At 33.4% G+C, this 27,755-nt stretch overlaps 2 protein-coding genes and 2 pseudogenes across 3 annotated transcripts; 2 read left to right on the top strand and 2 right to left on the bottom strand.

Moving 5' to 3' along the window:
* Positions 1-68: 68 nt before the first annotated feature.
* Positions 69-3,322, bottom strand: LOC121799338 (annotated as a pseudogene).
* A 4,789-nt stretch (positions 3,323-8,111) lies between these two features.
* LOC121798551 (gibberellin-regulated protein 9-like) lies at positions 8,112-9,324 on the top strand. The gene is made up of 4 exons (XM_042197615.1): positions 8,112-8,231; positions 8,346-8,384; positions 8,511-8,547; positions 8,852-9,324. The coding sequence occupies exons 1-4, from the start codon at positions 8,178-8,180 to the stop codon at positions 9,121-9,123; spliced, it is 402 nt and encodes a 133-aa protein (XP_042053549.1). The 5' UTR covers positions 8,112-8,177; the 3' UTR covers positions 9,124-9,324.
* An 11,256-nt stretch (positions 9,325-20,580) lies between these two features.
* On the top strand, positions 20,581-24,209 carry LOC121797963 (calmodulin-binding protein 60 A-like). 2 transcript variants are annotated; one of them, XM_042196755.1, is made up of 7 exons: positions 20,581-21,126; positions 21,557-21,630; positions 22,127-22,179; positions 22,276-22,778; positions 22,859-23,019; positions 23,117-23,320; positions 23,422-24,209. In XM_042196755.1, the coding sequence occupies exons 2-7, from the start codon at positions 21,583-21,585 to the stop codon at positions 23,947-23,949; spliced, it is 1,497 nt and encodes a 498-aa protein (XP_042052689.1). In that variant the 5' UTR covers positions 20,581-21,126; positions 21,557-21,582; the 3' UTR covers positions 23,950-24,209. The 2 variants fall into 2 exon arrangements, with proteins under 2 accessions (XP_042052689.1, XP_042052688.1); XM_042196754.1 differs by having other exon boundaries at positions 21,552-21,630.
* Positions 24,210-24,385: 176 nt separating this feature from the next.
* Positions 24,386-26,580, bottom strand: LOC121800305 (annotated as a pseudogene).
* Positions 26,581-27,755: the final 1,175 nt, after the last annotated feature.

Below are 27,755 nucleotides of genomic sequence, written 5' to 3'. Positions count from 1 at the left end.
TATGAATTATCATATTAATTCCAACTATCTATCAACATAAAAATGAAAATACTATTGATGGTTCTTTAGAACTTGCCCCCAAATAAATACCAAAAATTCTACCATCTAAACATGTTAAAAATAAGTGTTTGAAATTATCTTTTCTGCATGTTGTTGTTCTCTACCAATAGTTTACATGGGAACTTCTGTGGAAACTAAGGCCTTAGTATTGTTAGCATATTTTACTTAAACAAGGAACAAAGGTATTTTAAGCTTTAAGAATGTATATGATGATGAAAAATGAGATATAACATTGAAAGCCAATGCAGTGATGAAGCTTAGAAGTGTCTCTAGAAGCTTGATCAAACTTCAAAAGTTGGGACCGGGGAATCGAAGCCATGGTAGCTCTGATAAGCCAGACGAACTAAAAGATTCCTATATGGATCCTTTTCTCTTCTGTCCTTCAAATATTCTATGCACTTCTCTGTCTTTGTCTGTACCTCTAAATACACTTCTCTTGCTTTGTCTTTGTTTTGTCAATACATCATTCCTTCCTGCATCAACACACCAAAGCAAGACATGTTACTCGATAGGAGACTTTTCTAGCTTGATTCAGACACTATATACACTGCTACCTTCTGTGGAGATTGGCTCCCCGAACAAGAAATAAAATCGGCCAGGTAATTTCGGTAGAGCAACGGGACAGTATAGAAATTGCTTCCCAATCTCTCCTTCTGCATTACTCCTGTATCACCATTATTACTCCCAGAAATGAATAAACATAGATAATCGTAAACGTTTACTTCGAATCACATGAAGACCATTGCTTGCATAAAAGCTACTATTGACTATTGACTTACCTCAACCTGGCAGTCTCATTAGTTAGTTCTTCTATTAGGGCCTTAAGAGGTGGAATCTTCATCTAATCATCATAGTCTAATAACAGCTGGTTTCAAAGAAAAAAAACAATCATGGAAAATCCATAAAGGCCAATAAAAGCTGTTGGAATCTAGGCAGACTTACTTGAAGAACATCATCCTCCCCAACAGTACCAAAAGGTACAATTTTCGCCCCAAATCTTGGTGCCATGCGGACAAACTCTGGTTCGTTTGGCCAAATCAATTTGTGTTCCTCACCCTGAGGATGATGATTGAAAGATTATATGATATATAATCTGTCAAGAAAGTCATAAACTGGATGTACCTTACGATGGAGTCCTTCCCTCGCTCCTCCCGGGTACAGCAGAACATGAGACTTCAATGAAAACAGTCTGTATAGATTATTTGCTGAAACTGGTACTCCACCTGTTATCCTAACCACATCAAACATTGGATGGTCTTGTACTTTTCCATCCTTCGTTTTTTCAAAGATTAATGGGTGAGCAATCGTACGGAGTTTGATGTTCTCTTTAATCCAGAACCTGGACAGAATCGGGACAAAGTCCAACCCAAGAATCATATTGTTGCTAACAAATAACACATGTCCTTCTGAAGGAATTCCTGCTAGCCCTTGAACTACCTTTCCACTCACAGTTGACAGCATAACGGGATCCACGGCCACATCCATCCATCTGAGATTTGTTTTTGATTCATACTATGTTAGTTTTTGTTGCATCATGTAAAATTGACTATACTTTTTGCCTAAATGGTTCACAAGCTGACTCCAGTTCAGAAGGGCTTGGTGGCAAGAAATCTGCCACATAATCTGCGGATGCTCCACGGCGGTAACAACTGGCACACTTTATTGCTGCTACTAAATCAAACTTATGATCCTGTTTATAACATGAAAAGTAACACAGTCTATGTTGCCACCATTGGAAAACCATAAAAAAAGGACTTTGTCTCCTTACCGCGAATAGAGGATCATCGTTGCCAATAAACGAATGAGTCTGACTATTTTGCAGCATGCTGCTAAGTCTTTCACCTTCTGTTATGCTTGTCAGGAGCATATCCTTCCCACTGCACATGTTTGATCATAACTAAGATTCATCCACTATGTGTGAAATTAGTATGATATCTTCTTTGAAACATGAAGAATTGAGGCAGCAGAGAATCGAACATAACCTTGTAAGTATCATTGTTTGAGCTTTGACAACATGAAGATGTGAATTTAAATATGTTTGCATCTCCTGAATCATCTTCACCTTCCACATAACTGTTTCTACTTTTGAATTCCAACGGTTAAAGCAAGTAAGAAACTTGACAGAGTTAGCATATTCAGATGATCTGTGTTGGTTAGTAATAAGTGGGACAACCTGGTATTGAGCTCATCCAGTTGAGCAATACAGCATTTAGTTGATTATGCAGGATCATATTCGGCAAAGGCAAAATACTCTGCACCAAGCATTTTCTTAAATTTATAGTTGTCCTTATGCAAAACAAGACAACAATACGAATGTTAATTATCCGTCTAAAGATTCATGGTTGTCTTGATTATATCTAACACACAACTCCCTACCTGGATTTGCCAGGATTAGAACAAAATCGATATCGGGATTGTGTGCAGCAACAAGAGGTGCAAGAGATGCTCCAAGGGACTCTCCAACTAGATATATTGGCCTTTTTGTTGATTGATCTTGCTCTTCCCTAACCATATTCTGAACTAGCACTACTAGGTCTACAACATCAAAATATAAATGAAAATGCAGAAAAAGGGACTAGGAGAGCGAGTGAGAGAGAGAGAGAGGAGACCTGCCAGTGGTGTTCGATCTGCAGCAGGAACATGCAAGCACCGTATATCGAAAATCCTTTACACATGCAAAATATAGGAAGGATGGCACATGTATGAGGTAAAGGAAAAGTTGTAGTTATTAGTGAAGTTATATAGATGCTACATCAAGTTGAACACATGAATAGTTGTTGTACAAAGTGGAAGAGCTTACTCTCTGAGTTTTTGATGGTGCAATGTTAGACCAAGTCCATTGCCATCGATCCCTGTGAAACTACATCATCATCAAAGCTACATATTCCAACATATAAGAGAGAGACAGATCAGATCATATCAGAGAGAGACCTGGTAAGAAGAGCAGTAGAGGGGAGCCTGTCGACCTGCGACCTGAGACCACACTCCAAAGGCGAAAACCATCGTGGTGGGCCACCGTCGTCATCAAATTCCATCCACCCCGTTGAGCTCAAACTACTACTAATCTTGAATGTGCTTGCATTGGCAACTGAGGGGCTGCTGAAAGTTGCCTGAAAACTCTTGATATTCCCAACAGCCATCATGAGTGGCCGGAAATTGGCAGCCTGGAGACCATTTACTATAGCAGCTGCTGCCATTGGGTAAGAAATGGACATAATCATGTGTATAGATGGTTAAACATCTTAGCACTCTAAACATTTCACTAAAAAGATAATTGGATTGGTGATAGTTGCACGAAATTAGCATTTCAACTAAGACTTGGAACACATGATGCTTGCTCGCCTTGTGTCTAGGGTGGCATAACTTCTCTAATACTCCTAGTATAATACCTGCTCTAATCAGATAGTTCAAATTAAATACATAGTACTAATTTTGATCCGTTTGATCGATCGAATATAATGCATATTTAGTCACCAATAACTTGTACACACTACACACACCTACTTGTATCACAAGTTTAAAGTTCATAGAGAAGAGATTATGTGTAGATATTGTAATGGTTGCTTAAAAGTGTAGGTACTTAGTGTTTGCCTCCACTAATTAAATAATTTAAATAAAAGTAAAACAGGAAATAGCTAAGTTGTGATTGCAATCTGTAAGGGAAAAAAATGATAAATCAAAACCAAGAGTATTTTTTTAAAAGCCCACAGTTGTTGCTCTTTTCTAGAAAGCCCACAACTGAAAAAGATAAGCCCATGACTGCGGTGTCTTTATGGTGCAGTTTTCTCTTCCTTCTGAAACATAAATACAAGGTGGTGTGAATTGATTGAGTAATGAAAATAAGGGCTGTTTATTTTGAATGATAGAATTGACTGATAAAATAATCAATTGAATACACATGTTTACATAAATTTTGATAGATTGATTATATTTAACCTATAATCCTTGTTACTCAAAATAAACATCCCTAAATACACATAAAATATCATCATATCAATATGTCATTCAAACTCATTCCATTTAATCATTAATCCCATCACTCTATCGCGAGCTTATCCCCAAACGAGATGCATAAGTTTTATATCCCCAAGTTCTTGGTGATTCTTTTGAGTTTTGAATAAGTTTGAAATCCAACAAAATACGAAAACACGCATCCACATTAACCCACATTTATTTGAAAAAAATATGTGTATAAATTCTATAATGTGATTTACTCTGTTATGTATAATTTGCAGAGTGCACATAAAGTAAATACTAAGTAGTAGGAGTATTAAACAAAAAAAATATCTTTTTTTCATCTCAAAATGTCACTTTCATAATATGATACTGTACGTACTATTTGTTATTTGTGTTTTAGCGCACATTTATTAATTTTTATAAAAGAACAAATTAAGAAATTGTCCTTCTCTATTTTCTCTTCTTTGTTAGAATTAGGAGAAACGGTCCTTATCAATTAGTAGTTCAAATTCAATTCCAATACAAATATCAATACAGCATAAAATCCAAAAGTACTAAATATTTGTCCTATAAAAATCAATCAAGCCAACAAAATCGGTAAATGCGTGGGGTTGTATTTATCCCTAAAGTCTGATACTGATAGCTACATATATTGTTGCTTTTCCACCAAAATTGAGTTTTTTTGCACCATTGAAATAACTTGTACGATTACAACTGGATTTTCTTAGACTTTGACTACAACTTTGGGATCCAAGGCACTTCTCTTCTCTCTATCTCTACTATGTCGTTTTTCATGCACGTAAAGTAATGATGATGATCAATTGTTCGAATTGGGTGGCTGTTCGAATGTTGCTGGGCAACGATGTTCGATAAAATGTCTGATCCAACTGCAAAGTAAGAGTTCAAGCATAATGTGTTCGATAAAATGCATACCCAATGCTCGAGAAAAAAAAATCCGAATTAAATTACCCAATACTAGAATTGTTTCTTCCAATTATTTCTCTTCATTTTAAATTTGTCAAAAAAATTTAAATTTGGATTTTGTAACATATAAAATGGTATAGTTACTCCTACCATCCATCGAAATTATGCAGGTTTATTAAGCTAGTTAGGATGACATGACTCCAAGATTATTTTTTTTCATAAATCGCTAGTAATAAGATTTTTTTATAGTTAATGGAGTAGCTTTTGCATGACCTTTTTTTTTTGTGAAGGAACTACAGATGAGCGAATTTCTAACCCCAAAAACTATATTTATGTTAAGTGTAATAATTTTTAATTCTGAATGAGACTTCCAATATGTAATCAATTCTTTTTTCTTAAATGCAATTGACACTTTTTATTCATAAATGATATTTTTCTATAATACAAGTAATACTTTTTCAGAAAATTAAACAAGACTTTTCTCTAAAACAATTACTATGATTTTTCTTAAGATAGATAATAATTTAAAATTTTTTGTTTATAAATCACATTTTTTTGTAAATGTAAATTAATTTTATAAAATCAAATACTAGGAGTTTTATTAAACTCGTATGTACCCATAAGAAAATAAGTGCTTATCTAAGATAATAAATAATGTATAAAGAATTAATTATTGTATTATGAAAAGTCTCATTTATACATGTGTTAATACTTTTATTTTAATAAAAAGTCTTGTTTTTATTTAAAGTTCCATTGCAAAAGTATTATACAAGTGTAATAACAATATACGAAAAGAAAACATGAGAAATTTAATTTTAATAAAAAAGATCTTACTTTTTTTAAGAGAGAATTCACATTTGTTGTAAATAAAAATATTATTTGATTTTATACAAAAAAAAGTTATAAGATGGGCAAAAGATACAAAAAATGGTTGGGAATTCTTGCCAGCACCTCTTATTGGTACAGCATTTATTCGTTAACCACAGGAAAGATGTCAATGAGTCAATTTTTTCACTAAGTTTTGCAAAAATGATAATACTAATAAATAGTTAAAGTAGGAGAGAATAATGTAAGAGACTGAATTATGTAGAAGAAGAGTCTTCGCTATACTATTCTCTCTCTTACTTTACTCATTCGATCTCCACTTTAACTATTTATTGTTTTTGGAAAACGGGTGAAAAAAAATGACCTAACTATCTTGGACGGAGGGAGAATTATTTTGTGGGACACATTAAAATAGCAAAATGTACATGATTTCATGGGACTATTTTGTGAGACATTAAAATAGCTATTCTTGTAGTATTATTTTATGGGATCCAGAGAGTATTAAAATTACTTTAAATAACTATTCAGTTAAATATAAGGGTTTAATAAAAAAATGGGTTCAAGTAAATAAGTAAAGCTGATTTTGTTGGGTTTGCTAACAAAATATCATATGAGTATTTAAAATTCCAGCTGGTTTTCTATAAAGTTGGCTGATATTTTATCTGTGTGTCACCTCTAGTACATACAATTTGCTGTTACAGATAGATCAATCATTTCTGATAAAAAAAAGTTTTCAATAGATAATTTAACCTCTGGGCTCTAGCACCACCGTTTGTAGAATATTGAAAGACAATGGGCTGGAAAATGAATATTTGAAGAAAGAAAGAGCTGTAAAATGTATAATTTGAATCAGCAACAATATCTCTCTCTATATTTAGAATTGTGAATATAAAATAACTGTCTTTATTTAATACCATTAATTAATACTGAACATGCTACTAAAACTGTTCTACTAGTATTTCCCAGGCCTAAGAGCCAAAAATGTACAAGAAGTGCTTGAGTTGCATTTATGTCTTTGATTTATTTTCATTATTTCTGAACATTACAAAAAAAATTGTGTTTTGCAAGCACCAAATTGGCCTGGGAAATATTAGAGCAGTTTTATTTATCATGTACACTTTCATTTCAAAATTTCGAATAAGAAGATGAATGGAAAATGTGAAACAAATTCTCAAGTTAGATGTTTAATGATAATTGCTGTTTCTATTAAATGGATTATGGATAGGTTGTATGGTTAGTACTCTAACTTATAAAGACACAAGTATATCCAAAATTTTTTGAAAAACTTTACACTTCAATAAATAAAACGCGGCTTCTTTTTTGTTTGTTATAATTTGTTGTCCTTGGTAATTGTCTAATTATTTATTTTGGCTTGTTTGAGCATTTTATATTTCATCTAGAAAAATGAAGTCAACTCCAAAAAAAAACTAGGGTTAAGTTTTGCTTATCGTCGACTTTTAGTTTTAAGTTTTAAAAATTAAAAGTAAGGTTGATATTCATTATATATACATATACACTACTAGTCTGGAATTAATTTTATGAAAACAATCAAACATTGAGCATCAAGTTTTAAAGATGAAATAATATCTCACCTCCACGGAATTAATACTCTTGTTCTTTTTTTGGGGGGATGTTATTTAGATATTGGTGTTAATAATATGTTCCCCCGAGTAATAAATAAGGAAAAAATATAGTAAAAACATTATTTCTTCTAAGAAAATAATTATCCTTCAAATTATTATTTTTGTTTCTAAGAAAATAATCACCTTTTTATTTTTGTGAAAGATGAGAGAGGACTGTTTTGATTTTGAATTGATGGGAGGGGATGGGATGGGGAAGTAGTTTGTTGCCTTCATCAATGCACTGTTTTGTTCCATCACATACTATTAATTACTTCCTTCGTTTCACCATGGTTGAGGCGAAACTTTTCGGCACGGAGTTTAAGAAAGAGATGTTGAGTGTGTTGAATAAATAGATAAAATAAGTAAGAGAGAGAAAAAAGGTGTAGAGAATAAAATAGAAAGTGAATAAAGCAGAGAGAAAAATGTAAGAGAGAGTAAAGTAAGAAAGAGAAAATAATTACTATATATAGAAATGTCTCAACTATGAAGAAACTTCTCGAAATGGAAAAATGACTCAACTATGAAGAAACGGAGGGAGTACATGTGTAGGAGTACGATATTAGAGTAATCATTTATATATATTTATAATAGCTGTAATATACTGTGAGTTTTAATTAAAATCATTAATATTATGTCACATGCCATGCATCAAAACTATCATCCAAATATGACGATATGCATATATTTGTTGGCATTAAATTTTTGTCACGGGGGCATCATTGTCAAAATGTAACAAATTATTATTCTATAAATTCACTACCATGAGCAGACTGGAGTTCATAACAAGTGATGGCTTCTAAACTGGTGTTTGCACTGATCTTCTCTCTCTTCTTGGTTGCTCAAGTAAAATATTTTTATTTTTATTTTTTTTATAGTAAGTATACCTTTTAAAAATTAGATCATTGTAAAAAAAGAAGCCTAAGAATTTTAATAACATCGCCACTTTTTGTCATGCAGGTTTCGTCTGATTCAAAGAAGAATGAAGAATCCAGCCATGTTTGTTCCAACACTTTATATTTTCCTTAATTTATTTAATACTCTATTTCTCATCGACTAAATATGACATATATATGTATATCTGAATAATTTTTTTTACCATTTTCAAATTTTTTTTTTCTTTAGGTTTTCAGTGGAGGAGACAGTGAACGAATGGACGAGGGTAAGTTATTTGCACTGAAAACCACAAGATCGTTGGTAAAATCATCTATGTTCTTTTATTTCACATAATTAAGTAGTGTATATTTTATTTTATTATATTTCAATTCAATTTTGTATTTGCTTAATTAGATATGTTATTTCACATAACTATGTCCAGCTCATTATTGTGATCCCTACCAAATTATCATGAACATTCAAAATATTTTTTGGTTAATTCAAATACCTGTTTAATTGTTATTAATAAGTACATCAAGAAATAGTTATGTGACCATGAACTTTTGAATTGTCACAATACTTAATTACAGTGCAATACTTCAAAGATGGGGTAATATCCCGAGGGCGAGGTTTTGGCCTCGCCCCATCCCCAGCCCCAAACCCTAGCCAGGGGATCAACTGCGGTGGGCTTTGCAAGACGCGGTGCAGCCTCCACTCGAGACAGAATACGTGCTTGAGGGCGTGTGGAACATGTTGTGCTAGGTGCAAGTGTGTGCCCCCAGGGACCTTTGGCAATAGAGAAATGTGTGGAACATGTTACACAAATATGACCACCCATGGAAATAAGAGCAAGTGCCCATAATCAACTAAAATTAATTAATATCTATGGGGCCCCTTTTTGCAGCTGGATCTTTTAATGGCTTCATTGTATTAGACTATTAGGTTAAGTTTGGTGGGACTATATATTTTGTTTGGATTGAACTTATTGTTATTCTTGTTTTCTTTGAACTTGTGTAAAATATGGAGTATCTTTCAATGACGAGTTGGGATATTTTTATCGCTACTACTATTGTTTTTTTGTTTTTTTTTTTTGGATGTTTCAATAAGAGGGTGAAAATTTTAGGTGTGGTTTCATTGATGAAGGAATCAATGCTGAATAGGGTAGATAAATCTACAGTGGTTGTTAAATCTGTGAAAGTTTCAAAGTAATGGTCGACAAGACGAGGCCACTGTGAATTAAATTACTACGAGTATAGGTAAATTATTGGGTGTGGGCTACAAGATTATTTATCGGTGTCGACATTTCTGGAAATAATTAATTGGGTAGCTATGTTGTACTTGGCCCATCTCAAATGGTAATTTTACATTAAATTAAGAAGTTCAATTAATTCCGAGTGGCAAGTTATATATAGTTGCTATTTTAGCTTAATTAATTTGCTTATACTACACACGGAGATGGTTATGAGTTATGAGACAATCGAAAACATGAATATCCATAAGATTAAGAGTTAAGACCATACATAACTTCTTGTCATGAGGTTCCCAACCTAAGTTAGGCGGCATGTTATCAATTCCTTAGGAAAACACATGGAAATATAACATTAGTACCAAAGTCTGCTAGAAAACAACGTACCACTGAAAATGATTTGTTCAATAGTCTCTAACTCTTCATTGCAAAAGATACATTTATCATCTTCCATTTCGGGAATGTCTATTTTGATGAGTCTTTCTTCAGTATTGAGTTTTCGTCGGTGAAAGAAACATGTGTAGATATATTCAGCAATGGTGGTCCTCATCCTCCAAACTTTGGAGTTCTCATCTACAAGAAAAGTGGCTGACAGTCTAGCAACTTTACAGTTGGAGTCTGATCACAATCTTTTGAACTCATTCTTCATCACAGTTCATTGTAATGAATTTAAAACATGGTGTACGACATTGAAATCTGTTGCGATTTTTGCTATAGTTCTATCAACTCTATATTGAACTGGGTTGAAGCCCACACACTTTTATTTTTCATTTTTGGGAGAAAATAATTTGGTTGAAAATCATATACTGTGGCTAACTAAATTTAAGTATATTTATATAGGAGAGAGATATATAAACATACTAGTAGTATTTTTAGAGCATCTGCAGCGGTGCTCGCGCCCAAGGACGGCGTCCGTGCCGCTGGCGCGGCTCATCCCTGCTCGCCGCTGGCACGACGCTGCTCGATGCATCGAGCACACGTCCGTGCCGCTGGGCAGGCTGACGTGGCGCGTTCTTATTGGCCAACGGCAATGCCGTTGGCATTTTCGATTTTTCTTTTTTTTAAAAAATTTAATTTAATTTAAAAAATCAATTTTAAATAAAAAATATTTTCCCACTTCCCAATAAATTATATCCGTTTTCTCCACACTTTTAATTTATTTTTCAATTTTTTCCCCCAAAATTCACATTTTCATCTATAAATACTCTCACTTCCACACCAAAAATTTCACACCACACTACACAATTCTCATCTAAATTCTCTCATCTTCTGTTATCAATTCACAATCTTTCACTCTTACAAAAAAAATGTCCGGCTCCGGCGATCACCCCTCCGACTCCCGCGGTTGGAACCACGAATGGTTCGGCTCACAATCATTCCCTAGTCCGGAAACGCAATTTTTGGCCCCTCCTCAAACCCAAGGTTCTCAAGTTTAGGGTGGCTACCGGCCTTACCCGGTGGACTACCAAGATGCCCCCGATGGGCGATACGGGTGGGCACCCGAACCCAGATCGGGAGGGAGCAACGGCACTCAAACTCCTTCTCTTCCTACTCCTACTCCTCGTGGTGTCCGCACCCCGTACACTCCGGCGGAGATGGATCAATTATTCAAAGCATATTTGATTATCTCCGAAGATCCGGAGATAGGCACGAACCAAAGTGGGGATAGGTTTTGGTGGCGCGTCTCTCGCCGGTACAATGAAAACCGTCCGGCTGGAACCATCGAGCGCAATGAGAGTATGTTGCGCAATGCCATATTCAGAACCAACGAAGAAATCAAAAGTTCCGGAGGTATTACCTCCAAGAAGAGCGGTCGGCGGGGAGCGGCAGGAGCGAGCTCGACATCATCAGTGCCGCCTTGGCGACCTACCAATCCCTAAATTACAAACTGTTCAAGTACCTCATTGCTTGGCAGGAGGTGCGTGTGCATCCGAAGTATAGGGGAGGCGTATCATCCTCCTCCAGCTCCTCCAGCAAACGGTCGATGTCGGTATCCCTATCCGACGCCGCCGAGGATGAGGTGGCTAGCCAGCTTTCCGGAGCTAATTTGGATAGCCCCGACGCCGGCCTGAGCAGTTCCCAACGCCGGCCGCAAGGAAGGAAGAAGGCGACGGCCAACCGCCGTCGCGCAGCGACTCCATCCGCCCCCGCCCCCGCTCCCTTTGTGCCACCTCAACCCCCCACCAACTCGTTGTAGACCCTTTTGGCCAAACTCAATTTGGCCGATAGGTCAAATATGACCCCGAGCAACTTGATTCACATTTGGCAATGATACGGGGTCTCCGAAGAACATTGGGGATAGGGCCAGAGGAATAGTCTTCCACTGGGGTATTTTTTAGCCTTTAATTATTATTATTTTTTTTAGGATTTTAATTATGTATTTTTATTTTTTAGGATTTTAATTATGTAATTTTTTATTTTTAGGATTTTAATTATGTAATTTTTTTTTTGTAATTTGTAATAGTATTCTGGGTATTTTTAATACATTTTAATATTGTGGAAATGTTTTTAAATAAATTGAATAATAGAATGATGTGACCCTTGAACATGTCATTGCAGAAGAGCATGGATGTGGGTGTTGTACTCTTGGGGAAGAGCGGGGAGTATAAAAGTAATAAAAGTGGGTCCCGGCCCACATTCGTATTCTTACCAAAGAGCACGAATGGAGATACTCTTATTTTTAAATTAGAAAAGAGAATTATTCTTTCCGCTTCTAGGAGGAAGTCTAGTTTCCAGCCCATTCAGTTTCCAAGATTTGGTAAACCGAAAACTAGAAAAGCCCACTACGATAATTTAATTAAATAAAACATTGTATTGGCTAAGTTCGTAATAGATAATCTTTTTATTTATATATTTGAGAAAAAAAAATCTGAATCCAAAATAAGGCGCCTCTTCGTTAAATATTAAAGTCGTTGTACTTTCGAAATCAGAAGAGCTGTTATTTTTTCGCATTTAACATAAAATGAATAATCTCTTTCTCCCAACTTAGTTGAATCATATTTCTATCCTCTCAACATATAAAATATTTAATCAATTTTATATTATTCTCTCTTACTTTACCCTTTATTATCTCTCTTGTTTTATTTTATTTTCAGTTAACTTAATTTCTTAATCTTCATGTTGGAAAAAAATGCCCCAACTAAATTACAACAGATCAGGGAGAATTTAGTTTCGCGTTTAACATACTTATTTTATAAAATTTTAGAATATATCATGCGATTTTTATAACTCAGTAATGTTTTTTAATAGTCCGGAGAATTTAGTTTCGCGTTTAACATACTTATTTTATAAAATTTTAGAATATATCATGCGATTTTTATAACTCAGTAATGTTTTTAATAGTCCTTTTTTAGTTACTCTTGTTTTAATTTGAACTACGACTTATTGGATTGGGAGAGAAGTGTCTTATTAACTAAGCGATGCGTTAGAGTTGTTGTGTTTATACTTTAAATTGAAGTTGAAAATCTTAATAGTTCTAGTACATATAAGTCGTGTCAGGATGATAGTTGCTTTGTTTGATTAATTTGGTAATTACTAGCGTTAACTCATACTCCATTAAATTACATGGAAACCGAAGAATTAATGTCCAAATTGAAATTTCTTCTGAAACATTTAAGATATGTGAAAGCTTTTCGATTCTTTATTAGTATAGGAAGAACGTCAATCGCCACTATATATGTAGTATCAATTTTCCCCTAGTTGGCATATTAATAATAATGATAACAAAGCACTAATTAAACTAATTATACTTTAGAAACTACAAATCACAACTTTTTAAATCATAATCGTCTCGTTAAAGCTGCTTTTCTGCAGCCGATATAATTAGGTCAGCTTCCTAAATCCTAATGCATAAAAAATTGGAGATGGGGCACGACTTAAGTTGATCATTTTCTATTTCTTATGTATTTCCTTAAATTAATTAAAGATATAAGTAAAACAATTTAAGAATGCAAATATATATATATTCAGGGGTCGTCTAGAAGTCTAGAACTGACTACATGCTCCATGTATATTGCCTGGATATAATATGCTTGAACACTAAAAAATTTGTGATGAAATATTGTTTCTAGTCTCTGTCTAATTAGCTAGATAGATGTTTGGTCATGTGGTTGAGATAAGAAACATGCTGTGACACCAGAACAAATCACATGTTGTCTCTGGTACAATTCATTAATTATGTTGATGAATTGTGGTATAGTTTATTAATGAATCATTGGATGCCAATGTGGGTAAAATATTGCTTCTATAACTCAAATCATAAATGTATGTGCACATACTACATAGGAGTACTATAGTTTTGAATATATAAAATCAGTCTTCGATCATGGTTGGCAGCTGTGGATATTAAAATATGTTTAATACAGATTATGGTCTTCAAAATTAATTATTACTAGTGTTGAACATTCGTGAAGCACGTAGGTTTTTCTATTTTGGGATATGTGTCATTCCAAAACCAATGGTGCAGAGATTTGAGGGCATATTCTATGACATGGAGTACTATTATATTATTTGTATTTCTCATTATTTGTTAATTTTTCAGCATTCATCTAGCTAGCATGCATAAAGATTTGGTATAATAAATTGATTTACACTTGATTGAAGTTTATACTAGTATACAGGAGTATTATATAATCATCGATCTAAGCTCATTATTAATGCCAAATGAATTATATATATTAGTAAATTAAAAATATCGTGAATGAGGTCTAGTTCGAGTGGTTAAGTTGAGTTACATACCACAAATTTGCATAGCAAGAGGTTTTTTTATTCAATTTTGCTTGTGTGCTAGCATTTTTTCACCTTGTGTGACGGTTGAAGTCTCGTTTATATACAACTTACGTAGTTTTCCACCTTGTGTGATATATGGTGTGTTCAATGATCATGTATATGTATGGTGTAGTATCTAAAATTAGCTAAAATATCAAAGAACAAACCCTAAATTTCTCTGTTGAGTACAAACTCATCTCGCGCCGGGAGTCTGAGGGAAGTTGGAAAGTGTATACGATTCGTGCGGGATTGAACCAAAGCGGACAATATTTGGGGTCGACAGTCCGAACATTCTCAAATGCAAATTGTGCTATAACGCAAAAGGAATGATAATGGGATAGAATTAATTAATGTTTGAATTGTATGTATATTGTGATGGAGATAAGTTCATTGATTCTACAAATAAAATGAACCAAACAATTTATTTAATATATTTCAAAATGAAAATGAGATTATTATCAACAGTGGACAGAATTTTTGTAGCACAAGCTACATTCCCGATTGTCAGTGTCAAGCAAGATCACCAAAAAAACAAAATAGATAAGCGAAAATCGAAGAGGAAGCTTCGTAGAAACTACAATGCTTTTGTCACTTTGGAGACAATTATTTGCTATTTTCCCTTCCATTGTTTTCTTTTTAAATTTCTTACAGTAAATCACGAATAATAAGGAATTTTACGATGTACAGAAATAAATAGCTTGGATTACTGCACGAATTTTAAGAATACAAAAAATTCGCCTAGTTATTCGTGTTATTTTGACCAAATAACTCATTTTTAATCAACCATTTTTAGGGTAGATATCAATATCATATATATCTAAAGAGTAATTAAGACGTAGGAAACTGAATTTCGATATCTTTCAACAAATATGAGATTTTAAATTACTCCATTAAACAAACGTGTACGTAGTTGGTAGTATGTGCATAAGTGTGTCATGATATATATAATATTGCCTCATGTTCTTATTGAAATCAATAAGAATGAATATGAGATTATAAAACTATTTAAAGATGAGTCCATGAAACTATATATCCGATTTTGAGACGAATCATCTACGTTTGAATAGCTCAACTAGTTTGAGGAACAATTCAACATACATATATTCCACCTCTAGAATTGAATTTGGGCGGTCCGGTGTTCGTGACGTGCGCCCAACGAGGCAATGACCTATCACCTAACGCACACCGATCATGAAAGAGAACATGACATGCTTTAAAATGGATTATTTGGTACTACTTAAAAGGATCATATATATGATTATGTGATATTATTAAGAGGGATGCTAATAGTGGATACCATGATTCGGATAATGATTCAAACCTCGACAACACATATTATGCTTACATGACACTATGCTCATACGTCCTCTTCTTATAATCTCTATCAAGGTACACCAAAACACTATATATGTACTTCTCATGTCTTGGTAAGTAGTATGTCTTGGTAAGTAGTATGACTTATACAATACGACACGACACGAGTTTCAATAAAAGAGATTCCTTTAATATGAGTACAGAAAGAGTCTGATCTTGATGGTAATGTTAGTAATGATTGATAAACATATTGTAAATGAAGAAAAAATTAGTGGGTAATATACTTGAAAATTTAAATAAATTGATATATTAAGGGAATGTGTTGTAAAATTGTGTCTATATAACGGATTAACTTTTGTAGACACTAAACTAGCGAAGTATTTTTTGGAGACATGAAATATAAAACACACAAAAAATCAATTACGTAAAATACAAATAGATATGCCTAAAGAAATTTATTTTCCCCTAAACCTGATTACTCATGCAAAATAAAAATAAAAATATAGTGAGTGACTACGATTTTTCATATATACTCTATAATCTATATATCCGACATCCGTGTATAATACGTGTTCAAATAATGATGGTAAATAGCCTGTATATGATTGATGTGTAACATGCCTAATTATTAATAATGGTAGTATATAATACTTTGTGTGATCTTTTGATAGACCTGTCTAATTGTACGTGTTCAAATAATGCTGGTAAAAGAGTCTATATATATATGATTGATTTGTAACATGCCTAATAATCAATAATTGTATCTAATACTTAATTAGTATGATGATTTAATAGACTGACTAATTATTATAGTTATAATCATACAATATTCTAGCGTTATCGTATATCCGAAAACACACAACCTACCTATTAAGTTAGGCAAATAAATTACACTGTACCTAACTCAAAATTATTGAATTTATGATACATGTTTGTTTGGTACAATATTGCACATCAAATTGATAATAAAGACATAAATGCGGTGATTAGAAGCATGATTAATTTCAGTACTTTATAATTATTGCTCTATTTATCATCAATTAATGATATTACAAACGAGTTAAGTAGTACTCCTAATATCATTAAGAGTAGTGATTTAGAGACATAATGTCTCTATGCCATAATGCCCCTATGTCACTTTGCCATAACCTTAATTTAAATATGTACTAATATACCCTTATTTTAGATAAAAGGAAAATTAGTAGTTATGTATAACTGATTATTACGAAAGGAAAGTCAAATCTAATCAAATTGACTATCTATAACTAATTAATACATAGTAGTATCAATTAAGATTCACGTTTATTAGCAAATTTTTTACAAAATTTCAACTATTTTCACTACTTAGTTTCTTATTGATATCCAACAAAATAATATTTATATTCAATTATTTTATTATTAAATAATTCTTAAAATTCTAAATAAAAAAAAAACTAAATTTAATTTTACAAAAATTAGAAGTAAATTATAATTATAATAGTCATTGTCTTCTAATTATTTTATTATCAAATATTTATAAAATTTGCAAGTTATAAAAAATACTTGATGTCTAATATAAAATAAATTAAAATGATACTCCATTTAATAGCAACATTTAAATTTTAAGTCATATAAACGATTATATATATTAAGTGTTAAATAGTCATTCACATAAAATTATTTTATTAGATTTAAATAATCATTTAAATGATAAGTTATGGAAACAACTACGTGTATTTGCACTCAATTTCTTAGTGTTATCGTTCAACGAAGTAATATATTTATTAAAGGTTTATTAAATTTTTAAGTTGTGAAAATGGCCACATTTATATATCAGGATATATATTACTATTAGATTCCATAATTTTAGGAATTGTTTAATATGAAAATAATTGATGAGACTTCTATTCACATTTTAATTCATTTTAGTGTATTGTATATCAACTACTAATTGATATTAAAAATTAAGAATATAAACAATCACATGTTTTAAAAATTTTAAGAACATGTGATTGATTGATTTAGCTGTGACATTCAAAAAAAATTAAGAATTTAAAGAATGTAAAACTTTGGAATGCAAAAATATTAAAATTTAAATTATGAAACTTTTAAATCAAAATTGCGAACTCAACTAGTATTAATATACTATCATATCAAATTAGTACTCCCTCCGTCCCATGCTACTCGCACTTTTCATTTTAGGCCGTAAATTTGGGATTGATTTTTTTGTATAATTAAAAAAGAATTTTAGGTGTAATGAGACATCACTTAATAAAAGAGCTCTTAACTTAAACTAACATATTAATTAAATGCATTAATTCTAACTTAAATTATAAATAGTGTAAGGACTTTGTGACGAGCCGAAAAGCAAACGTGCGAGTAGCACGGGACGGAGGGAGTATTAAATATCAAATTTATTGCATGATATAGTGAACCGAGCTAAGAACTATAATATTTTGTACTAAAAAAGATAGAACATAACTCAAAATATTCCGTATATAACGAGTTAAGAACATGTGATTATTTTTTTAGATGTTCGATTGTAGCGTTCCAAATATTAAGAATTAAATAAATTAAATTTTTGAATGTAAGAATTAAAATCATATCCAGAAACTCAATCAGTATGATTATTATATACTTTGTATCAAATTTTAATTTATTGCATAATATAGTAAAGATCCTATAACTCCAATAATTTATAAAGAAAAAAAGAAAATGTTAACTATATATTTTTAGAAAATTAAATAGATGTGTTAAGAATATGTGATTATTTGTTTTTATTAAAATTTGATGTAATCTTTCAAAAATTAAGATTTTAAAAGAAATTAAATATTTTGAAAATAAAGATTAAAATTATAAAATTCTTAAATAAAAGCTCTAAGCTTAATAATAATATACGAAGTACTATCATATATCAAATTTTTATCGAGATTTAATTATAATATTTCAGAAATTTAGAACTTATGAAAATCAAGTAATGAACGCGAATTAAGTATGTCTGCAGATATTTTATTTCATGGTTTTAATTTAAATAAATGTTTTAAAACCTGAGTTCATGTTTTAAGTCAAAAACTAGCTGAAGGTAAAAATATCACAAAAAATTAAATGCATGAAATCATTGCATATAATTATATGCCACTAATTTAAGTATTTAACTAATAGTATGAAGATTCCATTGCATTTGATATTTGAAATTGGGATAGTCCATAACAAAGAAACATTCACCACACACAGTGGCGGAGCTATGCGGTGGCCTTGAAATTTTTATGAATATTATAGCCATTTTAAGTTAATTAAAATTATGGTGAGATGATTAAAGTATATATTTGCTTAAATCATGTCATCCATATAAATGCACACAACTTTCCTAAGCAAGTAATTCTTAAATATAAAAAAATGGTTTTATATGCACAAGGGTAGTATGGTATATGTACAAAATATTTATTTAAATAAAAATATAAAACAATCTAAAATGACTACTTTAACCTCATTATGTCTCCAAAACATTTTCCTATCATTAATTTGGTAAAACTTTTTGGTTACTCCATCAATTGTCAAATATCTGTTGGGTACATACAACTTATTATACTATAATTAAGAGAATTTATTTGTAATTACTATTTTGTGTGTTGTTTGAATTTGCGTTAGGACTGCACTATGTATATTTGAATCAATTTGATATTACTACTTCGTTTTTAACCTCAAACCTTATTGTACTGGGATTAAAATAGACTGGACGAGGTCTGCATGTGCAAAAACATGATTCTTGTCCGAAACAAATAAATTACTATAGTGCCACAATTATATAAATGTACATTCCAAAAAATTCGGATATGATCGGTCTATATTTAATAATGGAGTGGCTTGGGCCATTACTCTGATTCAAACATTACATAGAGATCTTATAATTAAAACTATTTTTTTAATTCTTTATTTACGATAGATATAAAAATTATTTTCTTTAAATTAGTTTGTTTCCATTTGAGAGATAATAAATACTTATATAGACCGAAACAAAAATGCAGAAACGGTTGCGATATTTACGCATCAACTATGAAAATCTTATTTATAAATTCCCCCCATAAGATTATTGATATTTCCGCCCCAAAAAAATATTAAAAAAATAATAGACCATGTCAAAACTAGACCCGTCCTCCGCCGGAGGAAGAACAATTCTTATTAATTTACTGTGAAAAACAATTCTTATTAATTTAATATGAAAACAATTCTTACGATGTAAGATTGTATCCACTTTATTAGTCAAATTTGTGAATATTGAAAATTATTAGTGTTACGAATTTCCAAAATTAGTGTCTAACGTCGAGATTGGTAAGCGATGTCAGACTATCCCTACTGTGGGGATGTAACAACGACATTTGAATAAATATTTTCCAATAATTTCTTTTTAATTTAATATCCGAGCACCAAAATCATGTATAGTTCTTTCCCCGTCATCACAACGCATTGCTCCGAATAATTTAGAATTTAAATTTTAAATTACTGATCCTAATCAAAATTGCAATCAAATCCCTAGTTAAGTATACTATACTAATTAATTGTCATAACTAACACTTAATTAATTGTTAATTGCAGCCGCTTCCCCCACCATTGTTTTTTTTTCCAAAAAATAATGTCGTGATGGAAAAAACATAATTTTAATATAATACTAAGTGTATAAATATAACAAATTTTATGACCTGAAACACACTGACACCCATTAATTAGTGTTTATGAACTGAATCAGCTTCTTTCTATATTACCAATAGAATCTTGCTCTCAAAAAATGAATAAAATAAAATAGATATCTTTAAGATATACAATGACTTAAAATAAATTTTTGTACTTAGAGAATATAAATTGGATAATAAATAGACAATACATACTAAAATACATATATTCTGATATTCCAACGATATACGTAAGCTCCCATGCTGACTAATGAGTGGGTTCCACGTGCTTTGGTGACTCGAGCTTTCCACCTTCATTAATCCTTCAAACTCCATGAAAATGAAGCTATAATCACTCCTCTAAACCTAATTCGAAATCCCAATTTTAAATTTGTACCTCTGGATTTAGCTGATCCCTAAAAATCGAATCTTTTTTGTTCAATTTACAGTGTTTCTTGGACTCATTCCCGCCCTTCCATCCCCTCAAATTCCAAAAAAAGAAACATCCAAACCAATTAACCCACCAGTAGTAACATGCTGATGATACTTCTGTTGTGATAGTACCTGTATTGTTTTTTGTTGTATTGTTTTTCCTAAAATATTAATTTAATCCCCCGTAGGACCACCGGATGTTTGGTGTTTTGGTTCCCCCAACAAGCAAATTTGCTTCCGATTCTCTCACTCAGGCACCCGTGATTATTATATTTGCAGATACTCACGCATTTATAGTTTTATACAGTACTCAATATTTACCAGCTTTTGCAATTTTAAAGCGTCAGAGGCCGTGGTTTGTGGGTGGTGAAGTTGTCGACATGTCTCATAAGCGCCACGGAAGGGACGAAGGTGGTTCCATCGATGAGAAGCGTTTGAGGAAATCTCATTCTTTTAGAAGGTAGTTGGATGGCTCAACAAAAAAATTTGATGATTTTTGGCATATGATCCGTTTCTTGATTTTTTTTATGCTATGGAAAATTAATGATGGGAGTTTCATGACTGTTGATTTCTATTTGAGGGTTATATTAGTATGTAGAGATGATCAACTCTGTCTTGGAGTTTTGGAGATTTATTTGAGGAATCAATTTTTGTAACTTAGTAGTAGTATAGTTTTTAGGAATTGGTTCATCTAAGGAGAAGGGTAAAATGATCTTTGAGATGTGCATTTGCATGCTTGTGTTAACTCATGGTATTTTAAGGGGGTAAGTTGGACTGTTGGATTCCCTAAGACCAAGTTCATTGATCTGCATCTTGATTCGTCTGAGATTCGATAGTACTAGGATATTCAGTTTGCTGATTCTCCTTTTTTGTTACTTCTCATAGTGTAGTGCTGGAAGTGATCAACTTGATAAGAATGCAAAATCTCATGAACCCACTTCTGGAGCCTCTGATTCGTCGAGTTGTAAGTATAATTGAAATGTTTGCTTTACATATATCTGTGATTTATATTGTTTTGACCATTTCTTGTATTGTAGTTTTTCAATCCATTTATTGGAAGCATATGTAACTTGGTCAGTTGATTTCTTTAGTGTGTAAGTTGGTTCAGGAGAGTAATCGTTACCACTTAACTCGTCATTAAATTCGTGGTGGCAAAATCCTGTACTTTGCTCCATATATTCCAGAAAACAACGATCTATTGTTTAACATTCAGAAAATTGATTATCTGTTTGCATCTAATTTGTTTTAGTGTCTGAAATAATGTTATCTTGTTTGTAGCACACCTTTTCCTGATTCCATCAGTTAGATGTCTGTATTAATATCATTAACTACTTAAAATTGTGTGCTCAATTACTTCTAATATGTGTAGGCTATCTAGTATTTCCTTTTCCTGGCACAGGTTCTGATTGATGAAGGAAGACGTTTACTAATATTTAGTTTGTTTCGACTCGAGCTCTCAGGTCAAGGAGGAGGTGGACTCAGCATTAAGGAAGTATATAGTTTCTGCCAAACGGTATGCCATCAGTCCTTGGTTCAAAGTGACAGTTTTGTTAATCAGGAATTTTCACACTATTCATACACCATCATGCCTTTTGGATCAAATTTGCAGGAATTCTGGGAAAGAGCCATGCTCTTTTGATCCAAAGAGTATACAGTTACAGTTGCAGTTGAAATTTTTGAATGCTATATCTCTTCCCGTTTTCACTGGGACTCGTATCGAGGGAGACTCTGGCACAAGTGTGGAAGTTGCTTTAGTTGACGTTCATACTGGGGAAGTTGTTTCTAATGGTGCTTGGTCCTCTGCAAAGGTGGAAATAGTAGTACTTGAAGGAGATTTTGATGGTGACGAGGGAGATAATTGGACCCTCAATGAGTTTGCAAATAATATAGTGAGAGAGCGGGAAGGCAAAAAGCCTCTTTTAACCGGCGATGTGATCTTGACCCTTACAAATGGCACGGGATCAGTGGGTGATATTTCATTTACAGATAATTCAAGCTGGACAAGAAGTCGTAAGTTCAGATTGGGGGCTAGATTGCTAGATGATGCTGGTGGTCTCAGAATAAGAGAGGCCAGAACAGATCCCTTTGTTGTCAGGGATCATCGTGGAGAATGTGAGTTCACTCCCTTTATTTTCTAAGCTCTCTTATTGCCATTGTTTGACCTTTTTCCATTTTGTATTTCGCCTTTCAAGTGTACAAGAAGCACCATCCTCCATCCCTGACTGATGAAGTTTGGCGGCTGGAGAAAATTGGAAAAGACGGAGCATTTCACAAGCGCTTGAGCAAGGAAGGAATCAGGACCGTGCATGATTTCCTGCTCTTGCTCTCCTTGGACCCCACAAGGCTTCGAAACGTAAAGATACTATCAAACTCATCCTGTATTCATATTAAAGGGATATGTTCAATATACAGTTACTCTAAGATAGTAACAATTGTTGAAATTCCTGCAGATCCTCGGGAATGGTATGTCAACTAAGAAGTGGGAAGTCACAATGGAGCATTCTCGGACATGTGTACTGGACAAAAAGTTGTACATGTACAGCCCTGCATCTCCAGGACAGAATGGTGTCGTTTTTAATGTTGTAGGACAAGTTGTCGGGATATTCTCCGATGGCCAGTATGTGACCTCTGATAAGTTGTCCGATGATGAAAAGGTTACCTTATGCTGTTTATTTACCTTTTTAGTATTGTTGTGTAATATTTTGATTGGATGAATTACTGATTACACTGTAATTGCATTCTATGTTAATTTCAGGCAGAGGCTCATCAGTTGGTTACCTCTGCATTTAGATATCATGAGAAAATTGTCATCATAGACGAATCGTCCCTTAATATGCCTACCTCCTCGCTGTGCGTATCCAATGCTGAACCTTCTTCAAACTTGCTCTCAGAAGGTAGTTGCCAGCAAGATTCAACAACTTCTGAGAACATGAGCAGATCCACCTACTCCCAAGTAGTAGCTTCTTCCCCGGATTTTATGCAGTCGTTCTATCCCTTTGGAGCTTCCAATAGCTTCGACTACTATCTTCCTGGAATCGACCCAATGGAAATCGGGTATGACCAGCCTCTAGGTTTCCCTAGTCAGGTCGTGGACACCTCAATCTGCGACACTGATACCATGGCTGGGGCATTCTCCCAAAGCGAGCATTTAAAGTATTTTGAACCAGATTGTTCTCTACGGAGTCCCAGTGATAGAAGTCATAAAGGGTGGAACTTTTTGGCCTGCGTATTGAGATGGCGGTTCTCTGTGAAAAGAATCGTATCTAGGAAGAGCCGGTGCTAGGTTGATATCTTGATGCCATGCCGCTGTTGGTATATACATGTGTTCGTCGTGACCATTCATTTGTCGAATGTAAAATGATCTGCCCGACTAGATGTTGCGTGCAGTAATTATCTATAGAGAAGTTTATTGGAAGCTTTTATGTAAAATTGTTAGTGAACATGGGCATTCATTTAATTAGGGGGTGGAAGGTGAAAGTATTTCTACTATTTTGTAGTACTATAAAATACTAGATTGGTTATGAGGGTTATTCATTGTTTCAATGCTTGATTCGACACAGTTTTAGTATTCCATTGCAAAATATATGTGTGAATTATTCTTCTGTTTGTTGCTGCAAAATCTTTTAAGAGAGATACTATTACTGTATTACACAATATACTTGAAAAACACTCGAAAATATCTGGATGAATACTTGAAAAAGAAAGACCAAACAAGAATATGAATTACACAGAAACCTTTTACTACTATAAACATGTAGCAATGTTACTAATCTGTATATACATCCATATGTAGTAAAGCTCATACGTATACAAAGTGAATACGCAGCTCATACTTGTACAAAGTGAATACGCAGCCATGCCTGAGAAATGTGTGCTCTACATTTTACAAACCTTGCCGTCTTCACACATTTCTTTCTGCAAAATAAGTGGAAAAAATCCGGTCAATTAGTAGTTTCAAACATACAGATTTTCGTGATGCACTTCAATTCTCGTATCATCGTATGCCTGAGCTACACGCTGCGACAGCATTTATTCGACTATAAATGGCGTGGACAAGTAAAATAATACACGAGATCGAAAAGATGCATCATTTATGGATGCAGGCACGTTCATACCTTTTTCCTCCTTGCCTCCAAAACTTCTTCTAGTGGTGGTCGGCCTGTACAACGTCAAATAATTTTGTAAGACAACGATATCAGTGAAGATCGAGATGTGGACAAAGGTGGCCTGAAAGACAGGAGAGGCACCTGTGACTTGAAGATGATATTTAGCCCAAACTCCATAAACAGCATCTGCAATGCTTGCAACCTGTGGGTCACACATTGTCATCAGTCGACTCAATAAATGAAAAAAATTCCAGTTGAGGAAAGAGACGGCGAATAACAACACATCATTTGAAGATGTCGAAGCTGGACTTACAGGTTCGTATTTTGTAATGGCATAAACCCATCCCAAACCAACTGCTTCATAAAGTTTTCTGAATGCCTGCATAGGAGAAATTTCTTGTGTGTTATATGCTGCTTGACAGTTGACGGTAACTCAAAAATTCAAGAAAATTAACTTTCTGACCTACCTATTCTATGAGAAGTTTGTATGCATCTATCATCTACAAAAATATACATAAATGTTTATTTTTGCATTCAAGCATCAACCAGTGAAAGCACTCATCAAATGTAATACTACTTGTCATGAAGAGGGAAGGCCGTTTCTCAGGGAGGTTTTGCAACTTCCAGTTTCTAAGTTGATGAAAAAAAAAGTTCTGCACACATGACTGACAATGCACAGGATATCTATATCAAACATCTAGGAATGTGTGGACTATCTTGAACCCACAACTAAACTAGATGGATATCGACCATCAGTACTAGGAGTCTATTACAGGAAGATTCAACAAGAAAATGTAAACTGAAACAGTTGACATGAAACTAAGAGTTAGAAGTAGAAAGGGTGAAACATATAACAATAACCTCAACATCTTTCACAACAGTCCCATCTGATTGAATTGCGTAGATTCGTCCCATTACCTTGATTTCGAAAAAAATCAGAAAAAGTTAGCTATGGAAGCATCAAAGAAGCATGTTGTAACTAACATTGTATCCAACATCTACTAATATGTGTTATCGTTGCATTTCATCATTTTTAGATAACCTTGCCTCATGACCTTTAAGCCAGAAACAGCTTTTATCTATAACTCTAAAGATTCTTTTGCAACATTGACAAAACCAATCAATATATAACAAAACTGACAGAGTGACAGATCAAGTTGAAAGACTTTGAGGGAGATCATACAGTTTCATAATCAAGGCCTTGATTATCCTCTGGACTGTACTCATCCCAACTTATATCCACAAATTTTATAGGTTTGTATCCTTCATTCCTCTCTCTCAGCATATTAACCTAATAGGAGTGAGTAATAACAACATGATTAACGGTCAAATTCCTTTCCAAAAACACTAATAAAATTGGAAATCATCATCCCATCCAACGATCACGAAAACCATTATTTCGACTTTGTTATTACCTCCCTCATACATAAAGGACACTCCCCATCATAAAAAGCATCTTAACCTTCCAATTCTCTGATGAACCCTCCCCGATTTCTTTACTGAGAGGCGAATTCTCCACAGCTGATCCATTTACCGCTCGAATTGACAATCTCACTCCTGGAAATTAAAAGGAAAATTAAATTTCTCTCCAATTTTACACTCTAAACTTGAACCTTTGAGAGGGAAAATCACATCCACATAAACTTCGAAGCTTTTACAAAAAAATCAACCCGCAAATCACCAAACACATGATCTTAATCTCACAGCTTATGCGTGACAATATCACGAAAACATTTGTTAATGTAGATACCCGATTTATATCGAGGAACACGGGATGGCTTGAGCAAAGGGATTGAAGCAGAGACATTGTGTTAAGGAAGAAGTTCATCAACGATAGATTCAGCGTCGAACGTCGAGGGAGCTTTTAGCCGTCGATCAATCCGGGGTCGAAATTAGGGTTTGTGCACGATGAAAAAGAGAAGACAATGTGAGAATAAAATAGAAGGATAATTGATATTTCTTGATTGATTGAAATGAATAACAATGTCCACTGTTTATAATAGTGGATACTAACTTAACGAGTAAGACAAAAAATCTAAGAGATATATGGGAAAATATGGGAAATATATGTTAAATCAATAATATATGAAATAATAGAGATATGGGGATATTCGTAGAGATATTCTCATATCACATTGTGTGATGTTGGGAAATGGCTAGGGACGGAGAAGAGGCGTGTGTTTGAACGTCTTCCAACAGAGATTGCTCCTCGTAACGCCATTAAGAGCACCCACAACCGTGCTCTTGCTAGCGAGCACGGTTGTGGGCCCGGCTCCACTTTTTCTGTCTGATCTTAGGCAAGAGCACAACACCCACAGCTGTACTCTTCCGCAAGAACTAGCATAGTTCAATTTAAATAAAAGCATTTCCATAATATTAAAATTCATTAAAAAAACTGAAATAATATTACAATTTACAAATAAAATAAAAAGACATAATTAAAATCTTAAAAATTAAAAATTACATAATTAAAATCCTAAAAATTAAAAATTACATAATTAAATTCGTAAAATTAAAAAAACCCCTACGCGTTGCCGAATTTCACCCACATGTGTTTGATTAGGTCTTCTTGTAGCTCAACGTGGGTTCGGGTATCGCGCATTGTGTACCTTGTTTCGATCCTCTCACCCACCGGCGTATGCACACCTCGGCGTGGGGGAAACCTCGGGCGTGAGCTTCCGATTTTGAGTGAGAGATGAATGTGTAGATAAGTTGTATGAAAAATATGAATGAGAGATGATTTAATGTAAAAAATGGATGATGAATGTGTGTATTTATAGATGATTTTGGGGGAAAATAAAATAAAAAAAATACAGAAAAATGGGTAAAAAAACGGTCATTTTTTGGGATTGGGATTTTTTTTTATTTTTTGGTATTATTTTCGATTTAAAAAAAAAAAGATTTTCCAACGAATATGCCGTTGGCCAATCACACGCTGTCATGTCGCCTGCTCGTTGGCATGGACGTGCTCGATGCATCGAGC

The sequence above is a fragment of the Salvia splendens genome, chromosome 4 (assembly GCF_004379255.2).
Source record: "Salvia splendens isolate huo1 chromosome 4, SspV2, whole genome shotgun sequence".
NCBI lineage: Eukaryota > Viridiplantae > Streptophyta > Magnoliopsida > Lamiales > Lamiaceae > Salvia > Salvia splendens.
Note: the sequence above shows the minus strand (reverse complement) of the source record. Positions and strands in the feature narration are given on the sequence as shown.

What these genes read in the sequence shown, in the direction of transcription:
- LOC121798551 (XM_042197615.1), top strand. Translation starts at nt 8,178, where the DNA reads ATGGCTTCTAAACTGGTGTTTGCACTGATCTTCTCTCTCTTCTTGGTT. An exon ending in CTCTCTTCTTGGTTGCTCAA is followed by an intron (nt 8,232 to 8,345) that starts GTAAAATATTTT and finishes TTTGTCATGCAG; the next exon opens with GTTTCGTCTGATTCAAAGAA. An exon ending in CAGTGAACGAATGGACGAGG is followed by an intron (nt 8,548 to 8,851) that starts GTAAGTTATTTG and finishes ACTTAATTACAG; the next exon opens with TGCAATACTTCAAAGATGGG.
- LOC121797963 (XM_042196754.1), top strand. Translation starts at nt 20,864, where the DNA reads ATGTTTGGTGTTTTGGTTCCCCCAACAAGCAAATTTGCTTCCGATTCT. An exon ending in AAATCTCATTCTTTTAGAAG is followed by an intron (nt 21,127 to 21,551) that starts GTAGTTGGATGG and finishes TACTTCTCATAG; the next exon opens with TGTAGTGCTGGAAGTGATCA. An exon ending in TATATAGTTTCTGCCAAACG is followed by an intron (nt 22,180 to 22,275) that starts GTATGCCATCAG and finishes TCAAATTTGCAG; the next exon opens with GAATTCTGGGAAAGAGCCAT.